The 17,677-nt window shown below is 38.7% G+C and overlaps 1 protein-coding gene across 5 annotated transcripts in view; it reads right to left on the bottom strand.

Moving 5' to 3' along the window:
• Positions 1-834: 834 nt before the first annotated feature.
• Positions 835-17,677, bottom strand: part of strbp (spermatid perinuclear RNA binding protein) — a 178,730-nt gene continuing 161,887 nt past the window's right edge. For 4 of the 5 annotated variants that reach the window (XM_070862703.1, XM_070862705.1, XM_070862706.1 and 1 more), the window contains exons 17-18: positions 13,973-14,017; positions 10,131-10,606 (exon numbers count right to left, since the gene is read on the bottom strand). In XM_070862703.1, coding sequence (XP_070718804.1) covers positions 10,524-10,606; positions 13,973-14,017 — 128 coding nt within the window. In that variant the 3' untranslated portion in view covers positions 10,131-10,523. Of the gene's footprint in view, positions 1,705-10,130; positions 10,607-13,972; positions 14,018-17,677 lie in introns of those variants that run through there. The other variant, XM_070862708.1, reaches the window with a different exon arrangement.

The following is a 17,677-nucleotide window of genomic DNA, read 5'->3' as shown; positions in this document are numbered from 1 at the left end:
GCAAAAAAAAAGACAAGCCTTTTCTGAAATATGGGCTCCCAGTCACAACTGGAGAACAACCAAATGCCATGATTCCGAATGGGATCTTATAATCTATGGAGTGGAGGGAAGTTAAGGATGGCAGCACAATGGCACAATTTTTTTTAAAAAAAAGCTCCAACACTGCCATTATATATGAATTTTCCACTGTACAATGACAGTCATGTCTTATTTTCAGGCGAAGATACATCATATCAATTGTTGAGAACTGATCTATTTTCCAAGAAATACTGTGTAATAGTTTTTCACTCACATGTGGGATGTCATTGCTTATGAAGGTACGGTTTCTTCATCAATTTCAGTGACAACAGCAAAGTGAAAAAATCTGTAATTTAACTTGCGGGGATTGCAGACACAAGCAAGGTTTTATAAGCCACTGACATGCGTGAAGTTGAACAAAAATATAACATTTCTCAATTGCCACATTTGCTGCACGAGTATGAATGTAAAAAATAAAAATGTTATTTCACTTCTAAATCTAAAATGACGCAGCAAGCTAGGATAAGGTACTAACTGCAGATATGGAAAGTGTAAACTGGGGTAGTTTTTACTGTTAATGTATATCAATAGCATATGTTTTCAGATGGATATAATAAATTAATGTCCATTTTCAATGGCATTTATAGTCCCAGCAGTTTAAAGGGATTATTTTTTAAATTACAGTTCTATAAATAACAAAAATGCTAATGAACACATTTCAAGTACTGCCCATATTTTAAATTAGTCTCAGCAGTTTATCATTTGAATAAGTATTAATTCATCAGCCACAGTATAGAGAATGTTTATTATGGATTAGTAAAATTTGCTTTCCTCTATTTGTGCTTAACCTCATCTTTTACAAATACATTTGATCGGATTTCAACATTCTTGCTGAACACGAAGCCATAGTGGCTTTGTTCAACATTCATATTTATGCTCATATTAAACAATTACCTTAAACAGTGCCCAGCCACCGTGAATTTAGAAATAATTTTAAATTACAATTGTATTTTTAACCCTGTATTAGCAATGTAAGGAAAACACTGAGCCATTAGCATTTAAATACATCCATAATGGAGAATGCTCACTAGTTAGTAAATAAAGGATTGATTGTGTTAATTTTATACTGCACAATATTTAAGACTGATAATCTGGTGGTTTTGCAATGTGTTAATGGCATTTCACTTTGAAATCAAACTGTTGAACCCATTAAGTAAATGACTAGCAGCAGAATTGACAAAGTAAGTCAAATTCACAACAGTTTTTACTCCAGTACAAAAACAAAATACGTGTAATAGCCTCAAATGCAAACTCCAATGGATCGGCATAGGATTGATAGATGTTAAAAATGGAGAATCAACTTCATTATACAGTTCAAATTGCTAATGATTGGAATCGTTGCAAACAGTGTTCATTATTTTGGTTTGAACATTTAAATTCGAAATTTAAAGTAAGCTACCGCCAAAGACTGCTATTCTTGCAAGGGCTGGATAGGGATATGACCTTGAAACAGTCTGCTTTTTTCTCCCCCTAGCCCACGGCCGAACTGACATGACAAAAATAAGTTTTCAAGTCTCACAACCTGATGGTTCTAGAAGTCAGAGTCGAAATCCCGAGGACCCAAGTGAATAATAAAAGGTGCGATGGTGCGAGGCTGGTAATAGGGATTGTCAATGAAAAAACCACCTACAGTAAGGAAAAGAGCAGAGAAGCAAAACTGCACATTAATTATCACTGCAGTGAAGCTGTTCCATTAGCATTGATATTTCTCTGCTCCTTTAGCTGTGTGTGGAATTTTCATTGCAACCGGGACATTCTTTGTCAAAGACATTAGAACTCTAAGTTGCACATTTCCTACTTTGGTAAAAAGAAATTGCTCAGTCATTTTAAATAAAGCAGAGAAATGTAAAATTTTCAGCAACTGGGGTTCAGACAATGTGGTTAGTCACTTGGAACAAACAAAAATAAATTACTTGATATACAATATAAAACAATCACAGCCATCAAATTGAAAGCTGAACAATTACTTGCTAATAGATCTATATTTTGGAACAAGATTAACATGTTTAAGCTTGGCAAAGTAATGCAACAGTGTACTCCTAACATCAGAGATGGCTTTGTTTTATCCACGGGCTACCAAAACAAACCTATCTGAGGAATGAATAGATCTCAGGATAATAAATAGCATGTGTGTTCAAAACTCTACTTTGCAAAATGCAAACACAGTCAACAGTGAGAGAATTCATGCATTTTAAGATTGCCTTGCAAAGCTGTCAAAACTTATAGCAATGATATTCTCAACATTTCAAATATGCTTTACACATTACAGTCAACTGTAGTTGGGGGATTGTGCTTGGGGAAACATGTGTGATTTTGTTCCTTATATATCTTCAGAAAATAGAAAACATTCATCTAAATAACTGCAACGCATACTCTAAACAAGAATATTATGCAAACACTGAACTGGCTTTTCAGATATTGCCTTTACATCTGCTGCTAGGGTCTTTATCATAACTGAAAAAAAATCACATTGAATGTGTGTAGCTGGAAATTAAAAAAATCCAAAATCCTTAATTGCATGGAATAGTTACATCTGTCATTAGTTTTTGAAGCTATCTTTACTAATTAATATCTGAGCCACCATCATGCTGTGGACATTCGATCAGATAGTGTTTCGAAAACGTACTTTTGTTATTTAGAATACTTTCAACATGCTGGACATAGACATAGGCAAGACTTGCAATATCTGTTATAGTCAGGCAGTCTTCAAAAGATTCTTCCCTCCCCCCCGCGCCACCCCCCCCCCCCCAAAGTGTGAAAAGGAAGAAGCCAATGATAGCAAAAATAGTTTAAAATTCTTAGTAATACACTATATTTTCTCTCACTATACTGGTTTAGAAGATCCAAATCTCTGTGGTGTAGTGAGAGGGGCAGATAGGAAGCTGGTTTCATACCTCTGCTTCCATTAAGTATCAAGAGTATGACCAGCATCAACTGGTCTCAGATTTTCCCTTTCTTTCTTCTTTTGGGTTAGTACTTCTCCTGAGGAGAATTAAAGCTATAAATCTGTAACCATGGCTCAATAATTGATATGCCAGTGTGGCATCACCAGGCTACTGTAATCCCATTTCTTCGTGGGTGGGATCTCAAAATATTAATATTACATCCATTATTTTTGACTGGGGAGGAAAATGGAATTCAATTTATACAATGTCCAACTTTGCACTTGGGCAGTATATTGTATGAATTCTGTTTTAACACAGTAGTGTGTAAAGAACCATTAGTTAGTGAAAACAAATCAAATAAAAGGAACATTATTTCCATTTGTAATTTTGATTGAACATGAACACCACAATCACAAGACAACAGTAATGTTGATGATGGGCATCATCTTTTTAACTTTTCCAGCCAAAGTGCCTGGGGTCTATTACTATCTTTAGGTACACCCTGAACTGAAGGGCGGTAGAAGGCAAGTAATTAGATGATATTACTTACCTGCGTCATTCCTATATACACGCTTGGTCATCAAAATGTACCTACTTAATCAATTTTATATCCGCAAGGATTAGATAGATCTATAATAAAATATTATATGCAGTGAACAATAAACAGAGGTTAATATCTAAATTAAAATTACATTTTTAAGCTTTTGATATACCTGCAACTATCCCCTCCAGTCATCGCCTTTTAAATAGATTTGGAAATGTCAATATGTATTCTTTACAATTTCAATGGCAATACTTCTCTCGACAAAAAGGGTGAGAAAGAGTTCACAGCATGCTCCCAAAAAAGAAATTACTGAGTCGGCTTTTACTAATGATTTAAAAATGAGTGAAAAAGCAGATTTAAAAAAAACCTAACATTTCAGAGAAAATCATTAAAAAAAATGTTATTTTAGGCATCACAAACTCAAGGGACTATTAAAAAAAAATGTAGTCAAGATTATTTACAGAGTTAATGGGCATTATTTCCATGTAATTATTTAATAGTTTTTTAAAATTTAGAAGTAAAACTAGAGAATCCATGTTTATTGTTGTTGCTCCAGCTACTCTGATGGTGAAATAATAAAAAATATTGAAGATTATGCAAGGGGAAAGTTGCAGTCATTCTTTTGATAAACTATGCCTTTTGTGTGTTACCCGAGTTAACCTCTGATGAATGACCTCGGCCTTCAGAGGATTATCACAGTGTGTTACCTGATGTCCTTGCTCCACATCGAACAAGGAATTAAAGATTGACCTATGCTACAGTATAAAGAACATAGCAGTCATATTCCTACCAACAGCAGTACCTGAAGATGATCCAGGGACAGGTCCCCTTAGGGGAAAAAAAAACAAATTACAGTCTTTGTTGTTGTTGCCAAAAACAGGTCCAGGGATGCCGAGACACGAAATCATGTTTAGACGGTACATACAGCATGCAATGTGCGCGGATGTCACTGATGCAATCTGTCTACATCTCTGGACCAGATTTTCAGCAAGAATGTTTTGGGGAAATTTTGGGTATTTTTTCCTCAAACTTGAGATATAAAAAACAATTCACCTGAAAAAAGCCGTGAATTTATTGGTAAAAATCAGTTTAAGTGTTTGAGATGTCCAGTGGTTGTGAAAGGTGCTATATAAATCCAAGTCTTTCTTTCTTTAAAAACAGATTTTAATTATCTCTATCTAAGTGGCATCCCAACTAAATGGGTTGGGTGTGAGGCAATCCAGTGAATGAGACAACCGCAGGATTGTGAAGCACACTACTTATCTGCCAAGTGCTCTATAATGCAAGTTGTTTTCCACCTATATGTTTCCCTATAATCAAGCCTTACTCTTTAGTCCTCATGAGCACAAAATTAAAAGTTTAAGTCCTCAAATTACAGTAGGTTAATTTAAAATACACTTGTTTTGGTTTCACAGGATAGTCTTGCTGAATACAAGAAACATGTGGATTATACAACTGGCAGGCTGACAAGTTATTATTTAAATGGAGAAAGATTGCAAAGTGCCGCAGTACAGCGGGACCTGGGGGTACTTGTGCATGAAATGCAAAAGGATAGTATGCAGGTACTGCAAGTGATCAGGAAGGCCAATGGCATCTTAGCCTTTATTGAAAAGAGGATGGAGTATAGAAACATAGAAAATAGATGCAGGAGTAGGCCATTCGGTCCTTCGAGCCTGCACCACTATTTGATATGATCATGGCTGATCATGCACTTCAGTACCCCATTCCTGCTTTCTCTCCATATCCCTTGATTCCTTTAACCGTAAGGGCCACATCTAACTCCCTTTTGAATATAGAAACATAGATAGAAACATAGAAAATAGGTGCAGGAGTAGGCCATTCGAGCCTGCACCACCATTCAATGAGTTCATGGCTGAACATGCAACTTCAGTACCCCATTCCTGCTTTCTTGCCATACCCCTTGATCCCCCTAGTAGAAAGGACTACATCTAACTCCGTTTTGAATATATTTAGTGAATTGGCCTCAACAACTTTCTGTGGTAAAGAATCCCACAGGTTCACCACTCTCTGGGTGAAGAAGTTTCTCCTCATCTCAGTCCTAAATGGCTTACTCCTTATCCTTAGACTGTGACCCCTGGTTCTGGACTTCCCCAACATTGGGAACATTCTTCCTGCATCTAACCTGTCTAAATCCATCAGAATTTTAAACATTTCTATAAGATCCCCTCTCATTCTTCTGAACTCCAGTGAATACAAGCCCAGTTGATCCAGTCTTTCTTGATATGTCAGTCCCGCCATCCCAGGAATCAGTCTGGTGAACCTTCGCTGCACTGCCTCAATAGCAAGAATGTCCTTCCTCAAGTTAGGAGACCAAAACTGTACACAATACTCAAGGTGTGGTCTCACCAAGGCCCTGTACAACTGTAGCAACACCTCCCTGCCCCTGTACTCAAATCCCCTCGCTATGAAGGCCAACATGCCATTTGCTTTCTTAACTGTCTGCTGTACCTGCATGCCAACCTTCAATGACTGATGTACCATGACACCCAGGTCTCGTTGCACCTCCCCTTTTCCTAATCTGTCACCATTCAGATAATAGTCTGTCTCTCTGTTTTTACCACCAAAGTTGATAACCTCACATTTATCCACATTATACTTCATCTGCCATGCATTTGCCCACTCACCTAACCTATCCAAGTCACTCTGCAGCCTCATAGCATCCTCCTCGCAGCTCACACTGCCACCCAACTTAGTGTCATCCGCAAATTGGGAGATACTACATTTAATCCCCTCGTCCAATGATTAATGTACAATGTAAACAGCTGGGGCCCCAGCACAGAACCTTGCGGTACCTCACTAGTCACTGCCTGCCATTCTGAAAAGTCCCCATTTACTCCTACTCTTTGCTTCCTGTCTGATAACCAGTTCTCAATCCATGTCAGCACACTACCCCCAATCCCATGTGCTTTAACTTTGCACATTAATCTCTTGTGTGGGACCTTGTCGAAAGCCTTCTAACGAACTGGCCTCAACAACTTTCTGTGGTAGAGAATTCCACAGGTTCACAATTCTCTGAGTGAAGAAGTATCTCCTCATTTTAGTCCTAAATGGTTTACCCCTTATCCTTAGACTGTGACCCCTGGTTCTGGACTTCCCCAACATCGGGAACATTCTTCCTGCATAAAAGCAGGGAAGTCTTGCTACAGCTATATAAGGTATTGGTGAGACCACACCTGGAATACTGCGTGCAGTTTTGGTTTCCATATTTACGAAATGTTATACGAAGGTTTACTAGATTGTTTCCGAGGTTGACTTATGAGGAAAGGTTGAGTAGGTTGGGCCTCTACTCATTGGAATTCAGAACAATGAGAGGTGATCTGATCGAAACGTATAAGATTATGAGGGGGCTTGACAAGGAGAGAGGATGTTTCCACTGATGGGGGAGACTAGAACTAGAGGGCACGATCTTAGAATAAGGGGCCACCCATTTAAAACTGAGATGAGGAGAAATTTCTTCTCAGAGGGTTGTAAATCTGTGGAATTCACTGCCTCAGGAAGCTGTGGAAGCTGGGACATTGAATAAATTTAAGACAGAAATAGACAATTTCTCAAACGATAAGGGGTTATGGGAAGCGGGCGGGAAGTGGAGCTGAGTCCATGATCAGATCAGCCATGATCTTAGTGAATGGCGGAGCAGGCTCGAGGGGCCATATGGCCGACTCCTGCTCCTATTTCCTATGTTATTTTAACTGATGAAAACTCTAACAGTGTTAATGGCAGTACTCAAATGTCAGGAGCCATTAATTTAGAACCTGTAATGACAGAGCAGTGAAGCTTGCACTTTATATTATCACGTGTTAATGCCATTTTGTGGCATGAAGATACTATTGCAAGCAACAATGCAATTCATATTTAATTTTCAGGAGTTTACTAAAAATGTTATCGTACACAGAGGATTCTCAGCTTTAGGGAAAGAAGTGAAATTTCTCTATTTAAAAAGAAACCCTGTCTGTAATGAATTGTTAGCAAGATTAAAAGGGCTGTGGTAGCATGGATACAAAATTGGCTAAGAAACAAAGCAGAGAGTAGTGGTGAACGGTTGTTTTTCAGACTGGAGGGAAGTATACAGGGGTGTCCCCCAAGGGTCGGTATTGGGACCACTGCTGTTTTTGATATATATTTATGACCTGAACTTGGGTCTACAGGGCATAATTTCAAATTCTGCAGATGACATGAAATTGGGAAGTGTAGTAAACAGTGAGGAGGATAGTAACAGACTTCAGGAGGACATAAGACCGGTGAAATGGGCAGACACATGGCAGAATCAATTTAACGCAGAAATGTGTGGTGATGCATTTTGCTGGGAAGAATGAGGAAAGGCAATATAAACAAAATGGTACAATTTTAATGGGGCGCAGGAAGAGAGAGACCTGGGGGAATAAGTACACAAATTTTTGAAGCAGGCAGGACAAGTTGAGAAGCTGTTAAAAAAGCATATGGGATCCTTCGTTTTATAAAGCGAGGCATAGAGTACAAAAGCAAGGAATTTATGCTAACCTTTATACATCACCGGTTAGGCCCCAGCTGGAGTAGTGTGTCAAATTCTGAGCACCACACTTTAGGATGTTATCAGGGCTCCAAGGTTAGATTAGGAGATATTACATAAACTAGGCTTGTTTTCCCTGGAACATAGAAGGCTAAGGGGTTATTTGATTGAGGTTTTTAGGATTTTAAGAAATTGATCAGGTAGCGAGAAACTTTTTTCCCCACTGGTGGAGGAGTCTAGGGCAAGGGAACGCAACTTTAAAATCAGAGCCAGATAATTCAGGAGAAGTTAGGAAACACTTCTTCACGCAAAGGATGGTAGAAGTGTGGTTCTCTCTCCCACAAAAGGCAGTAGTTGCTCAATTTTAAATCTGAGATTGATAGATGTTTGCCAGCCAAGGCGGGTGGATGAAATTCGGACACAGACCAGCCATGAACTAACTGAATGGCAGAACAGGCTCAAGGGGCTGAATGGCCTACTCCTGTTCTATGTCAAAGCCTTAAAGAGGGTACGGAGGAGATTTACTAGAATGGTACCAAGGATGGAAAACTTCAGATACTTGGCGAGTAGAAAAGTTGGAGAAATTCTTAGAGCAGAGAAGGTCAAGGAGAGATTCAATAGGTGTTCAAAATCATGAAGGGTTTTTATAGATTAAATTAGAAGAAATAGTTTCCAGTGGCAGAAGGGTTAGTAATCAGGGAATACAGATTTAAGGTAATTGGCAAAAGAACCAGAGGCACGATAAGGAGAATTTATTTTTAACAGCAAGTTGTTATGATCTGGAATTCACTGCTTGAAAGATTGGTGGAATCAGATTCAATAATAAACTTTTAAAGGGGATTTGAGGAAAAATTTCAGGGCTATGGGGAAAGGGCAGGGGAAATGGCACTAATTGGACAGCCCTTTCAAAGAGCTGGCACAGGCACAATGGGCCGAATGACGACCTTCTTTGCTGAATGATTTTAAAATGTGCATATTTTTCATGTCACCTCTAGTTAACAGTATCTGATTTACATGTGCACATATTGTTCGAGAGGTTTAGCAATGGAAAAATATACATCAATCCTTCAGGTTTTATTAGGTAGGATTTATTGGGTAGTAATTTATAGTTTTGGCGAGAAAATTGATGTTTTATTCCCCCTTCAGCCCTTTCCTAATAGTCCATCAAATACTTAACATTAAGGACAATTAGAGTTAAGTAAGTCTCAGGCTTTTTGTACACACCTTGATAAACTGCTATCATTGACTTCCATCCTTACCACAGTCCAATACAAAAGTATTGTCAAAAGATTTTAAGAAGAAGGTGTCCTTCTCAGGAATAAACTGCAAACAAACTGATTGGTACCTTAATCTTAGGAAGAAAGTGATGAAATCAAGGATGATCTTAAAATAATTCTCAATGCCACAAAAGTGGCAATCATTTCAACAAAAGGCATGCATATACACAAAAGGACATTGGGGCAAAAAATGTTGGTTAACAATTATATAAACACAAGCATCTGAATTTCTGTTAGGCTTGACAATGATGGAAGAATGATGGCCCGTGGGGTGAGACGTGTCACTTAAAAAAAAACAGCAGCACTCAACAAGAATTGGGACAATTAAGTAGCGAGTATCCATGGGGACCTTGTTGCTGCTTCAGATTCTTCATTTTGTGCAGTGGGAAAAAGATCCTTAGCAAAGACTTTTTTGTTTTTTGTTTTTGTACTACAGCTCATTAATTGAAACCTGTCTACCTAGAAGCAACTAATGCAAAGTTAAGGTGCATCTCAGATAACTATAAAAAAGGCCACAAGAACCAAATATGAGATTATGGAGGCAAGACAGCCTTAAGCCAATTTTAACACACATGCTTCATACCAGGATCTTAGGAAGGACGTAGGTATATTAGCTCATTTGCAGCTTCCATCATTTGTATAATAATTAATTTGGCCTAACTTGAGTGTTTTGTAATAACACAAACTAATTTTTGAAATCTTTTAATACAAACTATAAAATTTGAGGAGGGAGATCACCATTTCATTACACAAATGATGGCCAGTACAGAGCATATGCACAATACTGGGTTAAGGCTTTACTACATAGAGATTTATAAAACAGGCAATACGCTGGCTGGTTCTGAAACAGAAAGTGTTTATTTGTGATCAGAGATCTATTATCTATACATCCTTCACAAATAAGCTTCCATAAAATTCTTCAGAAGCTATGATACTTCAATTAAAATGTTTGTGAGGTTTTTTTTAAAAAGTTTATTACTTTCTACCACAGAAGGTTGGCATAAGTTATATTCGGAGAATGAGGTAACATTTCACAGTACATCTTCAAGTTTTAATGAACTAAGCCTTTTTGTTAAAATCAAAAAGATAGGAAAAATTATTTTACAAATAATTTGCTTCATACAACATTTTCAAAAGAAATTTAATTAAAAAAGCAACTTTTTTCTCCTAATGCTCACTTTTTGTTTTTGCTATTGTGATCAGAATCAGTTGTTATGCTTCTAATACAGTAATTAGCTGAAAAAGGAGTAAAGGGGAACAGGATATGTTGGAATTTTCATAACAGGGAACAGAAGCATTCTCTTGCCTGGCAAACCTATAGAGAGAAGAAACGAAAGGACCCCAAATAAGTTTAATGGTCCATTAAATTGACTTAAGAATATAAGGTTCTGTTACCATAGATCTTTCCAGATTAGCCATTCAATTTCAATTTATTTATTTTTCTTATATGCATCACCTTCTTCACATGGATCACCTAATTTTATTGAGCCTGTTGATAAAACCTCAGCATTATATTCAATGCTAGCCATTACAAACTGTGCAACTCAACAGTCTGTGGAAACGTCAATTATTATCGACATCTGTCTCCATATTGTATTTTTATTTAAATACTGGAAACAACCATGTAGTTTTGAACATTTCTTTACATACTACTTTTTAAAATAAAACTTATCCTGATGAACGCAAACTTCATTTTACTTGCAAAATAAATTTGTTAGTGATAAAATTTGGCATTGTGGAAAAACATATCGGAAGGTAGAAACCGTCAATTATTAAACGGGAGCTTCAATTCTATATGAATATTAAACTGAGGCATCTATTTAATTCAGTTATTTGAAAGAGAACAGCACACAAAATAAACCTGTCATCACTGGAGCAGAGATTTTCATTATATAAATTCACTGCACAAGTAAAATAGTCTCTCCCTTCCCCCCGCCCACCTCCACCACAATAACTTACATTTTTTCTCTAATAAGCGCCCATGCCAAGAAACAGAGCATTTCTATCTTTTAATGGATTATTCTTCCTGATTTGGTGACCAGCAATGATTGAAGCAGGGTAATTTAATGCTGGATCAATTTTTTTTTTTAAACTGAAGAAAATTATTTCAACTAAATATGTACAAATACGTTCTTTGACATTAGAGGGAGAGTCGGGCATTAATTGTTATACCTCAGCCTCTGTGGAGCCAAGAGTGTCTTCAGGAAGTTATAATCTCAGATCACTTAAAAAAAAACGTGGTGCTTGGCACATTTGGGCAGCAAGCCCTCACTACAGATCTACACAAGTTATTCTATAAGAAGCACTTGACTATGCTATCTATATTTCAGCAAGACGGAATCCAAATCTGATGCTGTCCACAGAAAAATCATTTTGCACTTTATTTGAATAACAGATCTGGAAAGATCTATGGGTTGTTAATTAATGTTATTTGGTTGAATACTAAGTTCTTGTGGCCTCACAGAATTCTACGTAATCTCGACAGATCTCTTATTCTCAATTTTAATCTTCATTCGAAATCACAAAGCAGCAACAGTAGGTGTTTTAACAGCACCCGATGACTGAAGTGCAATTTCCCAACATGCAACAGCTTACAAAGGCATTAAGACACTTTCAACCTACAGCCAAGAAAACAGCCGTGTCAAATATTGTTTTGCATCACATCCAGACACTGGAGAAACACAGGGCCTTTATGTGAGAAATGATGACAATGATCTCTTTATAGGAGATAACATTAATTTGGACTCAGTTGAACATTGTTGCACACTGAACTGACAAAATATGAACTGTGGTGTTCAGGAACGATCTTAGTAACATATCAGGTAAGTCATTGCAGACACATGCCAGCTGTGACTGTAATAGCAAACTTTGCAGATTTATATTTGGAACTGCTGTCATAATACTCAAACTGCTCACATGTGCAGCCCAACTCAGGCTCCAAATAAATCTTACACTTGCTTGTCACCATTTGCACATAAGTCTCATTCAAAGCAACAGCATGCTGCCAGTTTCTGTGATTAAATTGAGCTTATTTTAGTAAGTTATGGAAATCTGTCAGTATTGTGCTAACATTTAGAAAGAAATTAAATGTGTATTACACAACAAAGGTGCATGAATAGTCACAGGCTGCGAAAAGCTGAAGTTAATTTATATTCCTTCCCAGTATTAAACATTTACCGGTTACAATAAAGTTTGGTGGCGTCACTAAATTAAATATCCCTGAAAGAGTACTTTGGAAAAAAAAACTAAATAGCAATTCATGCTTTGTATACCAGAAAAATACAATTAATATTAAGTCTTTAAAATTATGATTTACTAGGCGAGAATACTAATACCTGTACTATTTTTCGCCTTGAATATTTTTAATTTCCCAGGTTTAAATCAAGTTTAAATTCTCCCCTCATTTTAGCCTCAACCCAGTTAAACCAGATAATGGTCAAGTCAATTTTGAAAATTTGAAAGAAAATTGGGAAAATTAGGAATAAAGCGACAAGTTTAACACCGGGGACAGATTAATTTTGGTCACAGACAAAAATGTTAACAAGATGAAACATTTTTCAGTCACACTAATGACTAAAATTGCCACCATTTCACTAAGCCCTTCAGCTGTCAAGTGTAGACAAACTGTCAGAAAGGCAACCATCAAGCAGGCAGAAACATTTTGACATTCCACCTGTCCTGTTGCTAATCAATTTAATCATTGGATTACAATTTCAAAGCTAACTAGCTGCAATTAGAATTAGTCATGCTGCATTTTGAAGATGTAGTTAGCACAGTTTTAACCCAAGACACCCATGTTCCAAATTCCCTTTAAATTTTCTCAGTGATTACAATTTAGACAAATGTGAACGTTGGCATATAATTCAATAACATTAGAATAAAAAAAATCAATGCTGGGTTTTTAATACAAATGCTGTTACTCATCAAGTAATTACAACTCATTTTATGTTTGAAACTTATTATGTCTTCTCAAGCCTATAGCAAAGAATAATTGCAGCACTGAACTAAATGAATGTTATTCAGTCTACTTGTCAATTTGTCTGGCAGTGCAGTATGCTTTGAATAGAGCATCTATTGGCTGTAAGCACTGGGAATACATTTAATAAAATGTACAAATCTGGCACGGAAGGGGACAAGCAATTTTACAAGCAGTCCCTTTACAATCGGGCAAAGCTTAGCGAGAGGCGCTCCAACCATGAGAAGAACCACAAGGTTATGCTGATTTCTTCTATTCTGTTTTACGTTGTGTCAAGCTGACAACTGGACTGATTTTTGTATAAGCATGTGAATCAAAATGAACTAGTCACTATTTAAAAATAAGACCGCCTTGTGTTTTAATTCAATGCAACATTGAACCCTTCAAAGTACATAAGATAACAGATCAAGATCATTTTTGAAAAGAATTCCAGAATTTTCTGAGGTCACAATATTATGTTCCATGTCCACTTTATGGCCATTCAAAATTGTAATTCAAAAGGGAGTTTTGGAAATTTGAAATATGTATGGCTGAATACATACAGAAATCATGAACCGGGAAAAGGGCATTTAGTACTCAAAGGGTTCTCAATGTCCACACACATACATATCTCCACACAGTGCAGAAATATACATGTTCTAGATTAAGGCACTAAGGAAATGATAGTCATCTTAGAGTCATAATCCATTGTGATGGCATACATACCGTAAGCTGGGGCAGCAGCACTGTATCCATATGGTGCCCCATAACCTAAAGATAAAAATCAACATTATTTTCTTATTTTACTACTTCTGCAGTATGATGGCAAGAGCACACAGCAATAAAAAAGTTATTTTATTCAATAATCCTTTTGATGTACAGGTTGGACTTCACTGGTCCGGAAACATCTGTGGTTCGGCTTCGGCATCCTTTTCCTGCGCTTCCTGGCTCTCCTTGATCAGTGCGCAACTGCCGCTTTGTGTGCGTGTCGTCCCAGTTTCCCGCGCTTCAGTGAGGTGGCCGGGCAAGGAAAGGGAAGGGCAGGTGGCTGACTGAGGTGCCGAAGCTGGGCCTGAGGGAGAGGAAGGTTTATAAAAAAAACAAGAGCACCAAATCAGTGCGTTAATTAACAAATGTGGCTGGGAGATTTCTACACGGAAAGAGAGAGAGAGCGAGGCCCGAGTTTCGCAGCCTGAGCCGGAAGCGTTCAGGAGCCTGGGCGCTGTCTTCAGGTACCGGTAAGCCAAGGCTCGGCATGACCTCCCCTGGTTCGTAAAATTCTCTGATCTGGTACCGGTCAGGTCCCGAGGGTGCCGGACCACAAAGGTCCAACCTGTACTTTGTTTATTTTACTATAAGTATACATGTTCTTGGCATTAGTTAACAGCATTTACCATTTTTTAAATTAATCTAAAACTACATTAAACTAACCTACTATCTCGTTACCAGACCAATCCCAATTCATCAGGTGATTTTTCTTTAAAAATAATTACACTAGTTTGCAGAGAACAACATCAGAAATTTACAAACCAGCATTACAACAAAATCAGTAGTGAAAACCCAAACCTTCAACATTGGGGATGAATGATTCAATAATATAGCCATGGGTTCAGAATGGAATCAGCAACCTTAAGTATTTAATACAGAATATAACCTGTGGAACTAGTGAGAACATAAATACTTGCAGTATTAAATTATTCTCTTCTTGTCCCTTCCCTGCTTATTACTCAAAAGAGTATGTACACCATCATCGTCCAATGCCTCTCCAACGCTGTACAACTCAGCGGGCCTGCCCTTGCTTAGTTTCATTCTTAACGATCTGATCATAGCCAGAGCTTCTCCAGCAATAGCTTTTCTTCCCACTACTGCACCATGACCTCCGGAGACCCTTGTGAATCTCTTCGTCATCTACATACTGTCCTTTGATGTCATCATCAGCAGACATGGGGTCAGCTTGCGTTTCTCTCGACCACCTCTCTGGACCCCTCCTTCACCTCTCCGTTGTCTGACATGCAATATTGGATGAGCTGCAACTTCCTCCAGTTAAACATTGGGAAGACGAAAGCCAATTTCTTCCGTCCCTGCCACAAACTCTGTACCATTGCCATTGATTCTGTTCCCTGCTAATATCTCAGCCTGAATTAGACTGTTTGCAACCTTAACATCCTATTTCACCAAGCTTAGCTTCCAAATCTTTACCCTCTCCATCAAAGATCGCCGACTTAAGTAGCATCGCCTGCCTCAGCCCATCTGCTGCTCTACGCCAAATCGTCATCACCACAGACTCTATTATGCTCTTGCCAAGCAACACATTCCTTAAACCTCCCAGTGTAACCTTTTCCAGCCCTACAACCCCTCCACAAACACTGTTCCTCTGACTGCCTTCTTGTGCATCAACCTCTCACTTTACCCCACCATTGGTGGCTGTGTCTACAGCTACCGGGGTTTCACGTTCTGAAATTCCCTCCCTTAGCCCTTCCATCTCTCTCTTTTTCTTAGTCACTTCTTTGACAAAACTTTTGATCTTCCTTCTTAGTCTCTACATTTAAAAATTACGCCTCTGTGAAGGGCATTTTTCGGCAATAAAGGCACGATATAAATGCAAGATGAGAAGGACTTTCTTCTCTGAGGGTTGTAAATCTGTGGAATTCTCTGCCCCAGTGAGCTGTGGAGGCTGGGTCATTGAATATATTTAAGGCACATAGAGACAGATTTTTGAGCAATAAGGGAATAGAGGGTTATGGGGAGCGGGCAGGGAAGTGGAGCTGAGTCCATGATCAGTTCAGCCATGATCTTATTAAATGGCAGAGCAGGCTCGAGGGGCCTAATCCTGCTCCTATTTCTTATGTTCTTAGTACCAAATCATGCATGGCACAAGGTTGATCCTTGTTTTGTGCCGAGATAGCTGATCTCAACTAGCTTTCCCATGCTGGCAATGGAAGGAACAGAACAAATGCACAGCCAGGATTCCCACTCACATAAATTTGCAAATGTGGACACGGCATGGAAAGAGAGTGGACTTAGCTGTGATGACACCATGGTAACTCGTCTACTGACACTCACTGTCCAGGCTCACAGAAAGAATGGCCAATTGAGTGGGGTATCTATGGAACTATATTCCAACAAGAATTGCTGCTGTCAGGATAGAAACATAGAAAATAGATGCAGGCGTAGACCATTCGGCCCTTCGAGCCTGCACCGCCATTCAATAAGATCATGGCTGATCATTCCCTCAGTACCCCTTTCCTGCTTTCTCTCCATACCACTTGATCTCTTTAGCCGTAAGGGCCATATATAACTCCCTCTTGAATATATCCAATTAACTGGCATCAACAACTCTCTGCAGCAGGGAGTTCCACAGGTTAACAACTCTCTGAGTGAAAAAGTTTCTCCTCATCTCAGTCCTAAATGGCCTACCCCTTATCCTAAGACTATGTCCCCTGGTTCTGGACTTCCCCAACATTGGGAACATTCTTCCTGCATCTAACTTGTCCAGTCCCGTCAGAATCTTATATGTTTCTATGAGATCCCCTCTCATCCTTCTAAACTCCAGTGAATAAAGGCCCAGTTGATCCAGTCTCTCCTCATGTCAGTCCAGCCATCCCTGGAATCAGTTTGGTTAACCTTCGCTGCACTCCCTCAATAGCAAAAACGTCCTTCCTCAGATTAGGAGACCAAAACTGAACACAATATTCCAGGCAAGGCCTCACCAAGGCCCTGTACAACTGCAGTAAGACCTCCCTGCTCCTATACTCAAATGCCCTAGCTATGAAGGCCAACATACCATTTGCCTTCTTCACCGCCTGTTGTACCTGCATACCAACTTTCAATGACTGATGAACCATGACACCCAGGTCTCGTTGCACCTCCCCTTTTTCTAATCTGCCGCCATTCAGATAATATTCTGCCTTTGTGTTTTTGCCCCCAAAATGGGTAACCTCACATTTATCCACATTATACTGCATCTGCCATGCATTTGCCCACTCACCTAACCTGTCCAAGTCATCCTGCAGCCTCCTACTCACAGCTCACACCGCCACCCAGTTTAGTGTCATCTGCAAACTTGGAGATATTACACTCAATTCCTTCATCTAAATCGTTAATGTATATTGTAAAGAGCTGGGGTCCCAGCACTGAGCCCTACGGCACTCCACTAGTCACTGCCTGCCATCTGAAAAAGACCCGTTTATCCCGACTCTCTGCTTCCTGTCTGCCAACCAGTTCTCTATCCACATCAGTACATTACCCCCAATACCATGTGCTTTGATTTTGCACACCAATCTCTTGTGCGGGACCTTGTCAAAAGCCTTTTGAAAGTCCAAATACATCACATCCACTGGTTTTCCCTTGTCCACTCTGCTAGTTACATCCTCAAAAAATTCCAGAAGATTTGTCAAGCATGATTTCCCTTTCATAAATCCATGCTGACTT

The sequence above is a fragment of the Pristiophorus japonicus genome, chromosome 20, assembly GCF_044704955.1.
Source record: "Pristiophorus japonicus isolate sPriJap1 chromosome 20, sPriJap1.hap1, whole genome shotgun sequence".
Classification (NCBI taxonomy): Eukaryota; Metazoa; Chordata; class Chondrichthyes; family Pristiophoridae; genus Pristiophorus; species Pristiophorus japonicus.
This window is presented reverse-complemented; position numbering and strand designations above follow the sequence as displayed.